This window comes from Marmota monax, unplaced genomic scaffold (genome assembly GCF_021218885.2).
Source record: "Marmota monax isolate L192 unplaced genomic scaffold, Marmota_monax_Labrador192_F-V1.1 WCK01_AAM20220418_F8-fsc00138, whole genome shotgun sequence".
Classification (NCBI taxonomy): domain Eukaryota; kingdom Metazoa; phylum Chordata; class Mammalia; order Rodentia; family Sciuridae; genus Marmota; species Marmota monax.
The window spans coordinates 4250512-4268700 of record NW_026692763.1 but is presented as its reverse complement, the minus strand read 5'-3'; the positions used below and the strand labels follow the sequence as shown (position 1 = coordinate 4268700).

The following is an 18189-nucleotide window of genomic DNA, read 5'->3' as shown; positions in this document are numbered from 1 at the left end:
CCTTTATTTATTTATCTTTATGTGGTGCTAAGGATTGACCCAGTGCCTCACCCATGCTAGGCAAGCGCTCTACCACTGAGCCACAACCTCAGCCTCGACTTTATTGATTTCTTAAGACCTAATTTTGCAGCCAGGTGTGGTGATGTGGTCATGCATGCCTATAATCCCAGATATTAAGTCAGGAGGCTGAGGTACTATTGCAAATTTGAGGCTAGCCTGGGCAATTTTGTAAGACCTTGTCTCAAAAGAAAATAAAAGCTGGGCATAATGGTGCATACCAGTAATCCCTGCTATCAGGAGGCTGAAGCAAGAGTATTGAAAGTTCAAGACCAATTTTGTTGTTTCTGACCACTTCTTCACTTTCAAAGTAAATCCTTGATAGATCTCTTGTTAGATTTGGTGAGGATGCACTTTCTTTTTCTAATGTCTAGAAATGATGAAGAGTCCATTCTGACTTATAAAAAAAAGTACTACAGACCAGCTCTCACAGGACAAACGAAAAACAGCACTGTCTTCACTTTGATGTTTAGAATTTGTGAACATAAATGGTTGCAATGCTGTCAGAAGAGATATGAGGAAAGATAACGAAGTGCTATCCTTTTAGCCATACTTGTAGCTGGCCTTTGGTGTGCTGGGTGAGCTCCTAAGGATGGCCCCATTTCAGTGAGCTTTCCATGGTAGCAGCCTTGAATGTTGAGAAGGGGAATGGGGATTCCAATTTTTCATCCCCTATCATCCTCCCACACACTACCATCTTTTTTCCTCCCTAGCTTAATACAAATTTTATATCAAGCTACTTAAAACACAAAGTATTAAGCTCTCAGTATACTGTGGAAATTATGTCTCTAATGCAGAGTGATTGAGCAATAACAATACTGCTTGTCTTAATGTCAATATGAATTTGTCTCATCTTGTCTGAAACATAATTGAACAAGTTCAAACTCAGGCAAGTCTTTGAGTTCACTATTCATTTCTCAAAAGCACTTTCTTACACATACATGCATAGCCTTTGTTTTTGATCCTTTTCTTTCTTTTAAGCTTGTTTTCTATTCTTTAATTCTTATTTTTTGTTACTTAATTTCTGGTATAGAGAAAATATAAGGCTAGGGCTGTAGCTCAGTTGCCAGACATGCACAAGCCCCTGGGTTCAATCCCCAGCAGCACACACACGGAAAATATACATTATTTCTTAGATTAAGTATTATTATTATTAGTAGTAGTATTTTATTAATTAATTTGTTTATTGGTACTGGAGATTTCAGATGTGTTTTACCACTGAGTCACTTCCTGAGCCCTTTTTAGTTTTGAGACAGGGTCTTGCTAAGTTTTTTAGGGACTCACCAAGTTGCTGAGGCTGGCTTTGAACTTGCGATCCTTCTGCCTCAGCTTACCTAGTTGTTGGGATTTTAGGTATGTACCTCAGTATCTAGCATTAGACTCATCTCTCTTTTTTTTTTAATACCTTTATTTTATTTATTTATTTTTATGTGGTGTTGAGGCTCAAATCCAGTGTCTCACACATGCTAGACAAGAGTTTTACCACTGAGCTACAGCCCCAGCCCCAATTAGACTTGTTTCTGTTATGACTTCAAAAGTTTCCTTAGCAGGCTGGCGTTGTGGCTCAGTGGTAGATCACTCACCTAGCATGTGCGAGGCCCTGGGTTTGATCCTCAGAACCATATAAAAATGAATAAAAAGTAAAGGTATTGCGTCCAACTAAAAATAAATATTAAAAAAGTTTCCTAGCATATTATAAACTGGCTCTTTTATTCTGTGTATATGTGGTATGGGGCTGTTGGTGCTTCTTATAGGGCTTCACCAAGTAATTTGATCTTGCCGAATTTGTGCACATGCTCTGTGTTGTCAGGCGGAACTAGAATAGCAGCAGCACAATTAACAGGGATTCTTATTTGCAGGAAAGGATTTTTTTTCCTTTTTTTTTTTTTTTTTTTTTAAAGGATTGGGGACCGGACCCAGGGGTGCTTTAGCACTATGCTACATCCCCAGCCCTTTTAATTTTTTTTTTTTTTAATGTAGAGATGGGGTCTTGCTGAATTGGCCTAAAACTTGTGATCCTCCTGCCTCAAACCCCAAAATGACTGGGATTACACCAGCTGCACCAGGCTGCAAGAAAGAGTTTTCAAACTTGACTACTGTTGTCTCTGTTTGAGCCTTTTTCTCTCCTTGCCTGCTCGTTTTTCCCCTGACCATAGAATTATTTTAATTTTGTTGAAAGTTAATGAGTTAACAGGTTGCACTCTGTCTCTTAAAAAACAGTGTTCATAATATATAATGGTCTTAGCCAAAAGTCATTTTAAAAATACCATTTACAAAGTTTTTTCTATAAAGAAATACATTGTAAATACAGTGGTACCATTTGGTTTTTTAAAGTGGAACTTGAGTCCCTCTAGTGGGTAGTAAAATTTGAGATAGGACAAGAAAAATTTGGATTTTCAGTATACCTGCTTTCATATTCAGTGTTCTCATTGGTACTCTTGTTCTCCATCCCAAGCTGAAAGGTAGTTAGTTAGTTCTCTGCTAGCCCCTAATGGCCCTCTTCCCAGCCAAAATTCAGAAATCCTCCTTCTTTCACCCATGTGATCTCAGTGGCCCTGGTCACTGCTAGCCTGTGATCACACAAGCTTGCTAGCTGCTTTGTTTCAAGCTTCAGTAAGTGTAATTCAAGCTATAAGTTGGTGATTTTATGCCATGAATATTTTATTTTTTTTATTTCTTGATACTGGGTATTGAATCTGGGGTGCTTTACCTCTGAGCTGCATCCCAAGCCTTTTTTTTTTTTTTTTTAAAGTTTTTAGTTATAGGTGAACACAATACCTTTATTTTATTTATTTATTATTTGGTACCGAGAATCGAACCCAGTGCCTCACAGGCGTGCTAGGCGAGCCCTCTACCACTGACCCACAACCCCAGCCCCTACGTCCCTTTCCTTTTTATTTTTTTAGTACCAGAGATTGAACCCAGGAGTGCTTAACCATATCCTCAGCCAGTTATATCTTTTATTTTTGAGACAGGATCTCATTAAGTTGTTTAGGGCCTTGCTAATTTATTGAAGCTGGCCTTGAACTTGTAATCCTCCTGCCTCACTCCCAAGTTGCTGGGATTATAGGCATATACCACCGTGCCTGGCTTGCCATGGAGTTCTTTATAGAAAAGATCACAGCAACCCAGGTTCCTTGGGTTGCCATGAAATAAATAATTGTTGAAGGCCTGCTTTGGGCACATAGGTGAGGACATTTAGCAGTTGGAGAAATTTTGTACTGATGGTTAGAACAGAGGCAGGATGGTGTGATTGCAAAGAATGAGGGCTTGCCAGGAATGGTGGCAACACACCTGTAATATCGGACTTAGGAGGCTGAGGCAAGAGAATCTACAAGTTTGAGTCCGGCCAGGCAGGGCAGCTTAGCTCAGTGCTGGAGTGTCCCTAGGTTTAATCTTCAGAACTGGGAAGGAAGAAAAAAAAAAGAATTTAGGGTTCAGATCCCAACTTTGCCATAACTAGCTTTGTGACCTTCAGCTGTGATCATATGCCTCTCTGTACCTTAGTTTTCCCTTTTGTAAAATGAAGAGACGGTAAAACTGCCTTGCAAGGTTGTTTTAAGTATTGGAAATGTTATGTAAATGGGTTTGTGTTTTTAGTGTTCAGTGATTGGTAGCAGAAGTCTTGGAAATATCCCCTACTTGAGTCTCAATAATTAAATATATGGGATTTAATTATTTGGATGACTTTTCATCTTTTCTGTATTCCTTCTTTTTTCTTTCAGTTACCACCAAGTAAGCGAAGAAAATTAGAGAAGTCAAGAAAACCCATTACATTTGTAGTGTTGGAGTCTGTGATGAAAGAATTATCCCTCAAAGCATCATCTTTGGGCTCTGAGACAGTGGAGGGCATAGTGGTTGTGACAACATGGATAGAAAAAATTCTCACTGATTTAAAGGTACGTGGTTAAGCACATTGATTGAATAGTCAATAACCTCCCAACCAGCCTGCTTGCCTGCCTTCCCTTTCCCACTTGCCCTTCCCTCCCTTTTTTTCTCTTTTTCTTTCTTTTAATTTCATGTAAAATTCAGTTTTTCCTCCACACAGGTCCAGCATAAACGAGTTCCCTGTGGAAAAGAGGAAGCTAGTCTTTTCCTGACAGCCATAGAAAACTCCTGGATTCACTTAAGGCGAAAGAAAAGAAAGCAAGTGAGACAACTGAGGGAAGTGCCTCGAGCTCCTGAGGATGTCATACAGGCCTTGGAGGAGAGAAAAGCCATCCCCAGAGAGTCGGGCAATAGCCAGGATGTGGCCCCGAGCCCCCAGGAGGGTACCCTTTGTGGGTCTACTCTGCAGGAGGGCGAGTCTGCCACTGTTGGGGGCTACTGCCCAAGCCAGGAGTCACTGTCCCAAGAGGAAACCCCAGAACCCATGGAGGATGAAAGGAGTGAGGAAAGGGGAGGGGAGGAGGTTGTGGAAAGTTGTAAAGTCTCTTGCAACGAAACCCAGGACCGAGAGGCTTCTGAGCAATATAGCAACCCAGGGGCCGAAAAGGGGAAGCCCCTCCAAGTAGCAGCTGGACATTACCTATTTAAGTGTTTGATAAACATTAAGAAGGAAATGGATGATGCCTTAGTTGAAATGCATTGGGTTGAGGGCCAGAACAGAGATTTGATGAACCAGCTTTGTACCTATATACGTAACCAGATTTTCAGGCTTGTTGCTAGTTAACTCCATACTTCTTGCAGTTACAAGAGTGTCTATAGAGGACTGGGGGTGTAGCTCAACTTCGCATGCGGAAGGCCCTGAGTTCCATCCCCAGTACCACCCCCCACTCAAAAAAAAAAAGTCTATTAAACAAATTGTTTGGAGTAGCCTAAATGGTGGCAAGAGGAATTTTACCACTGGCCTATTAGTAGTATTATGTGGAATTATCTTAAAAAGCAGAAATCAATCCATTTTATTAAAGTTATAAGGAGTTATATAGTTCAGTAGTTCAGGAGGAAGAATTATGGTTGTCAGCAACAACAAAAAGATGTAAACTCAGGAGGGACTTAAAACTGACTCAAGCTGGTCACCTCCGCTTTGGACTGATTTCATGAGGCTAAGGTATCGTTTGTGGTGTCTGGTCTTGGGTCAGTACTTCCCAGAACATCATGGTTTGGTCCCCCAGGGTCTTCATGAAGAGAATACACTCTTGTCCTCCAATGGAGAGCAGAACAGAAAGGCCCCAGAGCCTACTTCTAGAGTTACCTTTAAGACTAAACCTCTGCACCCTGGGTACATATGATTGATTAACTGTGCTCCAGTCCCCAGAGATGAGCTGGCCTGATGGGAGATGGTGGGAGAGTTGGGAGGAGAAACCTTAATAAGATCAGGAAGAAGGGCCCCTCTGGGATACGCCTGGGAAATGGCACATTGCTGACTCCTGGCTATTTTGATATTGCTTATTTCAGAAGCAGAATTAAATGAACAAAACTCCTAGATATGACGGAGACAACAAAATACACCCATACCCATTTTGTAGCAGTTTTGCCACTGTTTGGTTTTTGTTGAAACACAAGAAGTGGAACTTGTTTTATTTTTAATATAAGAATATTCAGAATTAAACTGTCAATACTGTTTGAATCCTGGGATTGGGGAAAATACTTTCATAGAGAATGATGGTAAAAATGTGAACAAGGCACTGTGTGCAGTAGTAGCTTAAGAAAGCCTCTATTGGCAGGTAATTTGTTGCTGATCAAGTGCTGCTTTTTTATGTCTTCCCTTGTAATCCCTTCTGTGCATTACTTGCTAGCACTGGAGCATTCTGGGGTCAAGTTAACCGTGTCATCAGAACATGTTTCTAATCCAAATGCCAGAGTTCAGCAGATATCTCTGGAAGGCATTCTTGGTTTTTGTTCTCTTAGTGTCTCAGTAAACCATTTCTGTGCATGATTCACACCACTCAATTTTGTACCAGTACCCTGATGTTCTGTTTAGAGTAAAATCTTTCAGTCTAATACCAGAGCTCCTTGCCCACTCCAATGAAGATGACCTCCCTGTTGAGAGGTGGCTGTTAGGACAGAAAGCTAGTGACTGGCATATTTTGGTGGCGGCTAGATTAGACCCTCTACAAAGGCATAAGGGAATGAAAGTAGTTTGTCTCATTTTGGCAGTAGAACTGGGAAAAGAGGTTGTTTTAAACACAGGGCTCTTTGCATACTAAACAAGCATAATACCACTGAACTCTGTCCCCGGCCCTTTATTTTATTTTATTTTATTTTAAGACAGGGTCTTACCACATTACACAGGCTGGCCTCAAACTTGTGATCCTCTTGCTTAAGCTTCTGAGTAGGTGGGACTACTGGTGTGCACCATTGTGCATAGCTGGGAAAAGAGCATTTTAACCAGTAACCTGTGTTCTAAACCTAGTCTATGGATCTCCAGATAATCCATAACCCTCCTGGGATTGTTTCTAAAAGCTCTATGAGTGTGTGTGTGAGAGCGTGTGTGTGTGTGTGTGTGTGTGTGTATTTTCCTGAGGAGAGGATTCATGACATAGGGAGAGGGGTGAGTGACCTGATAAGGATAAAGAACCACCATTCTAGTCCAGACATTCATTTGACCAATGCTCAGGGTTATATAAAGCCAAGACTCAATCCAGGGCTTTGGATCCCTTGTCCTGTAATTTTTGATGTATTGGCTTAGGCTATCTTTTTTTTTTAATATTTATTTTTTAGTTGTACACAATACCTTTATTTTATTTCTTTATTTTTATGTGGTGCTAAGGATTGAACCCTGGGTCTTGCACATGCTAGGCGAGTGCTCTACTGCTGAGCCACAATTCCAGCCCTTGGCTTAGGTCATCTTGCTGTACTCACCTCTGATTACTATCACATTTGAATCAGATGCAGGGCCCAAACTTAGTTTTCTTGAAATTTTAGGATTTTTTAGTTAACTGGCAGCTGTTCATTCTATAAGTATTTTTAAGTATTTATTGTTTCTTTGTTTCATTCTAAAAGAGTAGCAGATGCTCAAAGATTTGGAAAAATTAGGCTGGGGATATACAGTGGTAGAATGCTTGCCTAGAATGGGTGAGACCCTTGACTTGATCCCTATCACCAAATACAAAACAAAACAAAAAACCCACCCACAACTTTAGCCTTCTCTGATATTGTTATTTGTGGGTCTCCCTCCAGTCTTTCTAGAGATGCTATGTATTTGTGAATTTAACTTTGAATGTATTTATTGTGCTTTTCTTTTGTTTTGCTACTGGGGATTCAACCCAGTCAGGGGTGCTCTACCTCCCCAGCCACCCTTTTTATTTTGAGATGGGTTTCTCTAAGTAGCCAAGACTGTCCTCGAACTTGTGGATCCTCTTGCCTCAACCTCTTGAGTCTCTTATATACAATATAAGCTATATTGTAGTCTTCATTTAACATCTCATAAGTATTTTTCCACATTATAATGGTAATGTACTTATTTATACTCCTTGCCTGTTCACAATGTCCTTCAGGCACAGTATTGGCCTTTATTCAGGTCTCCTTCACAGGTATTCTCATAATACTCTTAACTGGAGACAAAATGTGTGTCTGTTTGTATGTGTTTCAGTCCCATGTTTAAAGCTTTGTGTTATAGAGGATGTTTTAAAGTGTTAAACTAATGATCCTAGAATTTTAAAGAATGACAAGAGCAGTGTTCACAGTCTTTGTAAAACTAGAACTATGAGTGCTTTGCATTTGTATGTCATTTCCTTCTCTGAGAAGAATAGTTTATGTCTTTCTGTCCTCTTTCCCTCTCTCCCTCACTCCGTCTTTCTTTTCTTTCTTTATTTCCTACTAAAATTGAACCCAGGCCTTGTATATGCTAGGTAAGCACTATTCCCCAGCCGCAGAATAGTTTATTTCTTAAATTAAGGAGAGGGCATTGAAAACTTTATAAATGGTCATCTAAGAATTGTGTTGGTTATGCATGTGCTTTAATTTTATAATGTCTATCTTTAGTATGGGGGGAAAGTTTTTTGTTTTTTTAAGAAATATATTACTGCCCACATGTTGCAGTGTTGAGTGACACTCTCTGTAAGTGTCTGGAGGTCAAATTCATCTTGGTGTTGGTGGATTGGTATGAAATGAAATCTTTGTGGTGTTATCTTAAATTCTATTCTGGTCCCTGGAATTGACTTCTGATATTCCGATAGCTAAAATGGGAACAGAAGTTGAGCTTGTTTTCCAAGATGAACTAAAGCTGCTTTTGTTTTCTCTCAGTTTGGTTTCTTTACCCCACATCCTTGCCCGACTGCTCCTACACCAGAGTTTTGCTGCATGTCCTGGCAAGGTTGATGGCTCTGTGGTGGGGTTTTCAGCTAATCTTAGAGTTCATGTTCATTACTTTAGTATGTATTTTTAAAAATATAAAATACATCTTTTCTTGGTGAAAATGAAAGTTTACTATGTAAGCACACCACCTTCTAAGCTCTGGAAAGAGTAATAACCACATGTGTAGAAAAGATGCAAAGTCTGTGGAGACTGAGGACTTTGAAAGAAGGGAGCTTTTAAAAATTCTTGAATGCTGCTGGTGCCTCTCTCTCTTACCTAGCCCACAGCACTTCCCTCAGTAGCCACATGGGGGCACCTTCGGCCCTCTTATCAAGCACTTTAACTTCACTGTGGGAATCCATAAAATTGTGTCCAAGGTATTTTCTTGAAATATACAGTTGCTACCCAGGTAAGCATCTTTATATAAACAAGGACATTTTTACATTAAAAACTTTGAAAAAATGAAAAAAGGGAAAACTACTATCATGATCTTTTTATCCAGCACAATACAATCCCTTTCAGACTTTTTATGTTTTGTTTTTTTCATAGTCGCAGTTGACTATCTTTTTCTTTTCTTTCTGTCTCTCTTCATATTGTGGAATGTTCTCAGGTTGTACCTACTCTTTTGGATCAATTCTTTTATTAGTATGTAGTTAATGGGGATACCAGAGTGGGAAGGTTTAGTGATTTTGAAACAAAAACTTCTCAAAAGCCTTATGTTCCAGGACAAGTAACAAGAGCACCAAGAAAGATGGTTATTCATGTTCTTTTGTATGTTCATGCTTTAGGTTTATCTGGCTGGCTAACTAATGTGCATGTAATGTGTTGTTTCAAAAAATATATATCAAAAGTTGGTGAGGATTCTGTGTTGTGTATATTACGCAGGTCAGCTTGGCCTTGTTTCTTATAAGGGTATATCTGTGTAGAACAGGAATATTACCCTAGGGTCTATGTGGCTCTAGGAACAGTTGCATCTACTCTTATTTTATGGCACAGGATCAAGTGTAAGTGGCTACCCAAAACTGATTAGCCCATTAGGAAGAAGAAAATACAGTTTGGAATACTAGGTTAGGAGCCTCCTGGAAGAAGGTGCCACCTAGGGCATGTCCAGAGTAAAAGGATGTAATCACATCATTTTTAGGGAAGTTGGTGCTCCAGAGATTTGGTTTCCTGAAAGGGCACTAACCTCAGTAGAACCCTGTGCTGTTCAGTTTAAGAATGAATTAGCCAGAGGCTGAGGCAGGAGGATTGCCAAGTTCAAGGCCAACCTCAGTAACTTAGTGAGACCCTATCTCAAAATAAAAAATAAAATGGGCTAGGGATTTGGCTCAGTAATTAAGCACCTCTGGTTTAAAAAAAAAAAAAAAAAAAAGTTGGCCTTTGCTACCTGGAGTTAGGGCATTGGTGAATTTGAACCTTTCCAGTATTTCCAAATATATACCCTTTGGTGCTAGTACCAGTGTACTATTAGACAGCCCTGCACAGGGCTTACCCCACTAGCAACAGAGCCTCAGATGCACACACCAGAGAGTTCCTGCTCTGCTCTGCTCTCATTCAGATCCTCTGCTGTGACTCACCCAAATGACTAAAAGATGGGTTTATTTCTTTAATTGCTGGTTAGAACAGCTAATGCTGCCTTTTGGAGGCTGTGCTTTTACTCCAGGGAACTATGTTGTGACTAAGTGAAGACCTTGCACCTCTAAATGCCCTTCAAGGTGTAGACATATCTGCCTATCTTAGTCTAAGCAGAAACATCAGGGCCTCTAAACTCCTCAGGGAAGTATGTGACCGCAGGTGCTCATTAGGACTGAGGGAACTGAGAGAAGAAGGTGTGAAGCAGATAGTGCAGTTGCGTTTGGCAGAACTGGCTTGGATGTGATGCTCTGAAGAGGGCAAACGATGTATAAAAAAAAAGTTGGACTTTTCCAACTTCCCTATGGGAGTAAAAACAGGAAAGAACACCACTTGGTAGTTCAACACTGGGTCTCTGTTGCAGATCAATTCCTTATGTAGTGTAAGCCTTGGCTTCCTCATGTCAGACTAAAGACTTCTTGCTCCACAGGTTATGGCAAGACTGCAGTGAGTGAAGAACTTGAGCACATAGGGGAGTGGACTACTCAACTTGCTTTTCTCTCCTTTTCTGCTAGAGTTTTCAATTTCTGGCAGAAAATCTACCAGTGGATTCAAATGAAAAGGCTGAAACCTCAAATGTATAACTTTCCAGTATTCCCAAATATATACCCTTTGGTGTTGAGTATTACCAACTGACCAAGATCAAATGGAAAACTTCTTCCATGTTATGGAGGGAGGGATGGGGAACCAATAATTTACTATCCATCTTCAACATAAATTGTCTCATTTAGTAACCCTGTAAGGTGGTGTGGTGCCTGCCCCTGTGTGATGAATGCAGGGACTGAAAATTCAAGAGTGCTTTAGTGACTTGTCCTAAAGTTATTCGCAGAGTAAAGTCATAAAAATAGTATTTAAACTATTCATGAAGCCAGTGCTGGGATTTTGTGCCAAAACTCAAAATTTTGTTCCAGAAGCTGCACTTATTATGAAAATGTATGTCTAGTTCCATTTGACCTACCCCTGCAGCAGGAGGCTTCAATTATATGATACAGGGAAGAGAAGAAAAGCATGTCTTAAGCCAGCTTCACAGTTTAGCAATTTAAGGTAATACTATTTTCCAGTCAATGATCAATGAGTGAGATTTAGTAAGTGAAATTACTTATAATTATTTCTTAATTTATGCCACCAGGTCTTCACAGAATCTTGTATTTGGCAGTAGTGCAGATAATTACGTAGTTAATGAAACCACAAAATAAAATGTCTAGTCAAAGCACATGTTGGACCAGAGTCAATGTGAAATAACTGATAATTATGTAATGATTCTTTGACGATACATAATTGTATAATAATGGAGGAGAGGTTTAATTCTTTTTTAAATAAGACACCTCCAAATATTTCACTTAGAGAACACAAAACCAATGTGCTTTCTGGAAAAGGTAGAAAATCAAGTCCTCTTCCCAGGTAGTTCATGAGAACCAGCACAGACCTGGGAAAAGCAAAGGCTGCCGCCTGCCATCTGGTGGGCCTTCTCATAGAGAGTGGCCCAGGAGTCCAGGAAAGCCTGGAAATTCCCAATTGGCTGGCTCCGGCAGCTAGTCAGCCCCTAAGGAAAACGGCAGCTTATGCTGCTACTGTACAAAAAGAGCAAGCTACCCAGAGACCTCTGCTGAGAGGGGACCCCTCCAGAGACCATGGATGAGACTGGGCCTATTCCCATCAATTTGCCATTCAGGGACCTGGTATCTATTTCTGGGAATAGGGAAGTCCAAGTGTAGTCTGACATAGAATCCTTACTTCAGATATGGTTTTCCAGGATTCCTGCCTTCAAGGCCAAATGTGGATCTATGCAGGGCTCTATGGACCAAACCTGGTCAGGATTTCAGTGAGCTCTGGACCAACACTGATAAAGACTTTTTAATTTGTAAAGGTGAACAGCAGGCTGGGTTCAGTGGTGCACTCCTGTAATGAACTTAGTAACCCTGTAAGGTGGTGTGGTGCCTGCCCCTGTGTGAAGAATGCAGGGAGGCTGAGGCAGGAGGATTGCAAGTTCAAAGCCAGCCTCAGCAACGGTGAGGCGCTTAGCAACTCAGTGAGACCCTGTCTCTAAATAAAATACAAAATAGGGGGGCCAGGGTTGTGGCTCAGAGGTAGAGCGCTTACCTAGCATGCGTGAGGCACTGGGTTTGATCCTCAACACCACATTAAATAATAATAATAATAAAGGTATTAAATAAAATACAAAATAGGGCTCACAGTGGTGGAGTACCCTTGAGTTCAATCCCTGGTACTCCCCACCCCCATCCAAAAGAAAAAGGGAAATAGCTGCTCATCTTCTACACCAGGAGCCAGGCAAGAAGGGGAAAAGCTCATGCCCCAACTAAAATGGAGTAGCTGTGATTGGTTACTGCTCCTGGTTACTGCCATGCTAAAATATGTGCCCAGCATTGTTGGATCTTCTGATTTTTTGAGGGAAGCCTGAAATCCAGATTTATGAGAAATGTCCTTAATTATGAATTCTCACTGATTTTTTAATTTTTTTAGCTAGACAAAATATGGTAGACTTGCAGTTTGTGATGACTTCTGCCACTGGGTAGTAGAACTGTACATATATTTGCTGCCTCTACATTTCCTAACTTATGCATTCACTTCAGCTTCTGAAGTCTGGTTGCTGCCTGTCCTTATTTCTATCTCTTCCCACTTCTAAAAGGGAAATCCTAAGAAGTCTACCCATAAGCCTTGTTTGCACTTTTCTCCCACTTCTGGCTATTTTTTACTCCTCCGACTTCATCCACTGCCACCCCCCTCCTCCCATTCATGGTGCTCAAATTCAGACCTGTCTTGAACTTTCAGCAGCCATATACCCAACCATCTTTTGGACATTTCCCCTAGGATCATGAACATGTCTAACTCTACTTACTGTCTGCACCTGCTTCTCTTGTAGTCTCATCACCTGGCACCCAGCTATCCAGATTAGAAATCTCTGCTCTTCTTTTTTACCACAGCACTAAAGTCTTCCCCAATCAATCTCAAGTCCTCCATTCCTAGTAACAATGCCTTAATATAGTTCCATGTTGGCTCACCAGGACTCTAAGGAATGCCTTCATGACTTCTGGGGAGCTTCAGAGCAAGGCAGCAGAAAGAGCAAACCTAGATAGCTTGGGTGTGGGGAGAAACAAGATAAAGAAACCTGCTTTGGGAGAGCTTTCAGATGAAAGAGTAGGATGAGGAATAAAGCCGCAGACACAGATGGGATCAAATACCATTATATCCTGAAGAATGGGCAGCCCTTCCTAAGCACAGGCCAGCCTTTTCCCCTTGAATGACTTCCTTTTAACAAAATTAATACATTTTAATTATTAAACATTTAGAAAATAATAAAAACCTATAATTTCACTGCTACTACTCATAATGAGATTATTTTACGCTTTGTTGTCTATTTTTATATGCATATATATTTTAAATAGCAAATGAGGAGTCATTGTATATTTTATAATCTTTTTCCTTTACCAATATATTGTGATAACTTTTTTCTGATTATAAAACTAGTATGTGGTGCAGAAAACATGTGAAAATAAAAATTACTAATAATCACGCTGCCCAAAGATAACCCCTGTTAATATTTTGGTGTATGGAATAACCTTGTTTTCTTTACATGGTGTAATATATTGTGAGCATTGCTTCACTAAGCCAGTTGTTCCTAGCTGGACATTTTTGGATTTCTAAAATATTTTCACTATTGTAAATAACACTTTGGTGAATATCTTTGTATAAAATTCTTTATGCATTTTTGTTATTGTTTTAGGATAAATATGTGTACAAGTTGCTGAGGCACAGGATATGCCTCTTTCAAAGGCGCCTCCTGTATATTGCCAATTTGTCCACTAAAAAGGCTGTGCTAGTTTACGTTTCCATGAATGCCTGTTTGTTACCACACTTGATAGCACTAGGAGGTAAATTTTTACGAATTCTTTATCAACTGATAGGCAAGAGATTATTCCATTGTTTGAATTTCATTATGCTATTTGCAAGGCCACATTTCCATATATTTCTACTTTTTACATTATATCAATTATTTCATATATTTATTGTTTTATAAATTTTAGATTTATCTTCTGTGTTTTCTATCCATGTGTTCCTTTTCTATTGAATTGCAAGGGCATGTCTTACCAAGAATTCCCTCCATTTCATTATTTACCTTTTCATTTCTTACTTTTTTTTTTTTATATTGGGGATTGAACCCAGGCACACTTTCAACCACCAAGACACATCCCCATCCCATTTTGATTTTGATTCAAGGTCTTGCTAGATTGCGAGACTGGCCTCAAACTTGTGATCTTTCTGCCTCAGTCACCCAAGGCAGGTGTGTGCACCATGTCTGTTTTTTGTTGTTGTTGTTGTTGGTAGTTGGTGGTATTATTGTTATTTAAATATTTTGTATTTTATTGTAGTTGGACACAATACCTTTATTTTATTTTTATGTAGTGCTGAGGATCAAACTCAGTGCCTTGCTAGGCAAGTGCTCTACTGTTGAGCCACAATCCCAGCCTCAGTTGGTGGTATTTTGAAAGATGATTTTGTTTTATGTTTATAGTTCGGAGCTTCTGGATGTAATCAAATCTGTCACACTGTGCCTTTATATTTTCTTTGAGTAGAAAAGTATTTTTACCTCTATTATGACTATTTGGGGTTTGGTTTTTACATTTTAGCACTTGACATTATGCAGGTAAATGGTATGAGGCTTAAGAACCTGTATTAGTCAGGGGATTGGAGTTACCACAGAGTAACTTCAGAAAGATGGCCATAGCTCCAGCACTCCTGTCTAAGGTATTGCTAATTGGGGCAGACTAGGGTATGGTGGTATGTACTCTCCCAGTTCCCAGCCTGGGCCTTGCCAACTCTTCTGAGAGAGCATCAATTACTGCATAGGCAGCTAGCCTTGGATTTTGAAGACTTGATCCTACAGCCAGGCTTTTGTGTGTGAACTTGGTTTGCCAGGATAGTATAGTCCTTACCCATCTGCCTTGGGAGAGGCCTTCCCTGTCACACACAACTCCAACCCTGCATGATCCAGCGGGCCCTTGACTCACATGGCAGAGCTCCGCCTCTCTTCTCAATATCTTGCCCAGTCCCACTCCGTTGACTGAATTAATTCACTCTCATAAAGCCACCTCTCTTTTCTTCTAAAGGAGTATCTGAAGACCTCATCCTTCCCCTTGTGCCTTTCCATCAGCTTCCTCCACCGTGTTTCTGACCCACTGGTATCAACAGCTCCACCTCCAGCTGCATAGCTTAGCTCAATTCTGGTTTCTCAGAGAAGCCCAGATTGCATGTATGGCTACTCCCCTTTTCCTTCTAAACTGCATTTCTTTATTACTCAGTGTCCACACCCAGGGTGAGTGCCTGGATAAAAATCTACCCTTCCCCCCAGTCACCCTTTCATTCCAGATGTAAGCACCAGTGGCCACCTTCCCAGGTCCAATTAGAGGCTCTAGACTCACAGTAGCCTAAGGCAGAACAATGTCCTCTTAAGTTTACCAACCTCCTGGATCCCAAGTCTGATTCTCATCAACCAAGCTTGTTATGGAGCACCACTAAGCAGTTAATGATTATTCTTGTCGTTAACTAGGAGGGGAGGAGCTTATTCCTCATCTTCACCCATTTCACGCCTTTCAGGACTCTGCACTCCACACTGACAGCACTTCCTCAGACTGGACTAGCCCAGATAAAGAAGAGAACCAGGCTGCTTCTCAGCTAGCCAGCTTGATGACCTTCAATAAGACATCTTCTCTTGGGAGGTCAGACTAGATGATCTCAACTCTTTCAGAAGAGTTGTGAAGCAATGAAGAGGGGAAAATACATATATGGGAAGGTGGAACTTGACTGTATAGTTGGATGGGTTTGAGAGAGGTCCTCTGATGACTTGCTGGGGGTGGGGGATGGGTGAAGATTCCTATGGGAACTTAGAGCTCTGGGAAGCACACTTCACTGAGGCACCCATGGGTGACTTGTAGGGTATACCTCTGTCACACTAATTCAGAATCCTGCTCATCATTCTGACTGTATTGTTGGAGATCAGGTTCAGTTGGCTAACCCAGCCCTTAAACCCACTTAATTTCTTTTTATCCTGTTAGAGGAATATGATACTCTGAGAACCTAAGATTCTAAAATGATTATATCAGTATCTTTATTTGGCTTGGTGTGGTTCTATCATCTCTTGCACTGCATCCATGTAGACAGTGGTGGTAGAGAGCAAAAGTAACCTTTCCCAGTATGACTGTGATTATGAATTCTGCCCTGTGGCTTTTGATGCTGCTCTGGCTTACCAAAGGTCACCTGCCCTTGGCTACAAGAAAACCTAGTCCATTGCCTGGCCCATGTTAGGTGCACAGTAAATATTTGTTAAGTCAACATTGCCTAGTATATCCCTGAGTGTAGCAGTCTTCCATCCCTTTTCACCCTGCAGCTGTCTCCCTTATTTCGATTATGATTAAGTAAAAAGCTCCCTAAACTACTAGCAAAAGATGAGAATTTAGGCTTGAACTATTGGGGTATCTTCTGGGACCTAGTGGGAATATATGTACTTTTAGTTTCACACCTTCCCTCATCTTGCTCTTGGTGTTGCATATGTAATACTTCGTTGGGGTCAGTGGTGGGAACATATGAAAACATCTCTGGCTCAGCATATGAAAAAATTGGGAGACAGTAGGATTTGAACTGCACATTGAGATACACAAGATCTCATAAGAAAGTGCGCAATGTTGGATGACCCAGGTTTCCTCTTGCCTTAAAGATCCTAAGCATCTGTAAGCCATATAAAGAGACATTTGGAACAACTCTTTGGAGATGGCTGACTTTAGGATCATTCCCCAAACCTGCTAAGCTTTCTACTGAAACATCAAAAAGACTTCCCTTGCTGGGTATGGTGGAGCATGCTTATGATCCCAGTGACTCAGGATGCTGAGGCAGGAAGATCACAAGTTCAAGACCTACCTCAGCAACTTTGCAAGACCCTCTCAAAAAATGAAAAGGACTGGGGATGTAGCACAGTAATAAAGCATCCTGGGTTTAATCACTGGTGCCAAAAAAATAAAAACCAACTTCTTACACTTGCCAGCTTCAACCCTGGCTTCACTCCCCTTGGAACAGGAAGCTTGTGCTAAAATGTGAAGTAGCTCTCTTATTCATTCCCTCTACTTTTATGCCCCCCTCTCCACACCGCCATAGGTATCTCCATCTCACTGTTCATTCCTAAATTGGAGGAAACTAGGTTGATGAGAAATTCTGTTTTGACCATTTTCAGGCTCCTATGGGCAACAACAGGCCTAGCAAAAGCCTCCTTTCTAAAATCTTGCTTTTGCCTAACATCCCCTGGCTGCTGTCCCCATATGACCCAAATAAACAGATGATCATGTGAAGCCAGTAAGGCTGTTTGTTTTAAATAGCAAGCATCTCTACTAGGCTCTGGAGCAGATAGGATATTGGGGGCAAGGGAGAGGCTGACATTCAAATCTGTTTTGACCCCACTTTTGTCTCCCCGAAGAAAAAGATGTCTTCTGAATACTACTTCAGATATGTGCCTATTTAAATGGCATAGGGCTGTTCCCCGAAAATAATAAGAACTGGACTTATGCTTCTAGAAGACTCCAGGGTTCTAAGTGCTATGACCACTGAAGGAAAGCAGAAGAGAACAGACTGGATGGCATTATCTCAGGTCAATATGATGTATACTGTTTAGCTCCCTATCTCCCACCTACATATTCCCTTGAAATTTCCCATTTTCTCTTACTGTACAGAGTGGTCCAGGCCCAATCACAACTGAAACAGGTGGCAGACTCTTAAAGAAAGCACTATCAGGGTCAACACCAACCTAACCTTCCTAGGAAAAAGGCACTCACCCCATTTGGGCTGTTGTGTTCTAATCTCCCTTTGCTTCAGTGTCATAAGCAAAGTCAGCAGCACCCAGACATTCTCGTGTGTGTAATGACCTCTTCATGCTCAGCTCCAAATGCTGGGGCATTAAATATACCAAGATCAAAGGCCCCAATTTCAAGGTTCTTGATTTTCAGGATCATCTGTGCAGGGATTCCCCCCCCCCCCCAGGATGTACTATGGTGCCCTCAAAGGAAAGGGGCAAAGTGTTCATTTGTATTAGCTTTCTATGCTACTGGATCTTCTCCAGCTAATTCTGGAAATAGGCAAATATACCTCTGAGAACGCAGTTGAATGGGATGGATTGGCAGGATGGCCTTTCTCAGTGGCCCTTATAATGGTTTGTTTTCTGGCATTGTGTGATGGTGAAACCCAGGCTCCAGGATCCTGAAA

General features: G+C 40.9%; 1 protein-coding gene across 1 annotated transcript in view; it reads left to right on the top strand.

Annotated features, from left to right (window-relative positions):
* Mettl16 (methyltransferase 16, RNA N6-adenosine) overlaps window positions 1-13770 on the top strand; it is an 82230-nt gene extending 68460 nt beyond the window's left edge. The window contains exons 9-10 of the mRNA XM_046446967.2: window positions 3783-3956; window positions 4106-13770. Coding sequence (XP_046302923.1) covers window positions 3783-3956; window positions 4106-4729 — 798 coding nt within the window. The 3' untranslated portion in view covers window positions 4730-13770. The remainder of the gene's footprint in view (window positions 1-3782; window positions 3957-4105) is intronic.
* Window positions 13771-18189: the final 4419 nt, after the last annotated feature.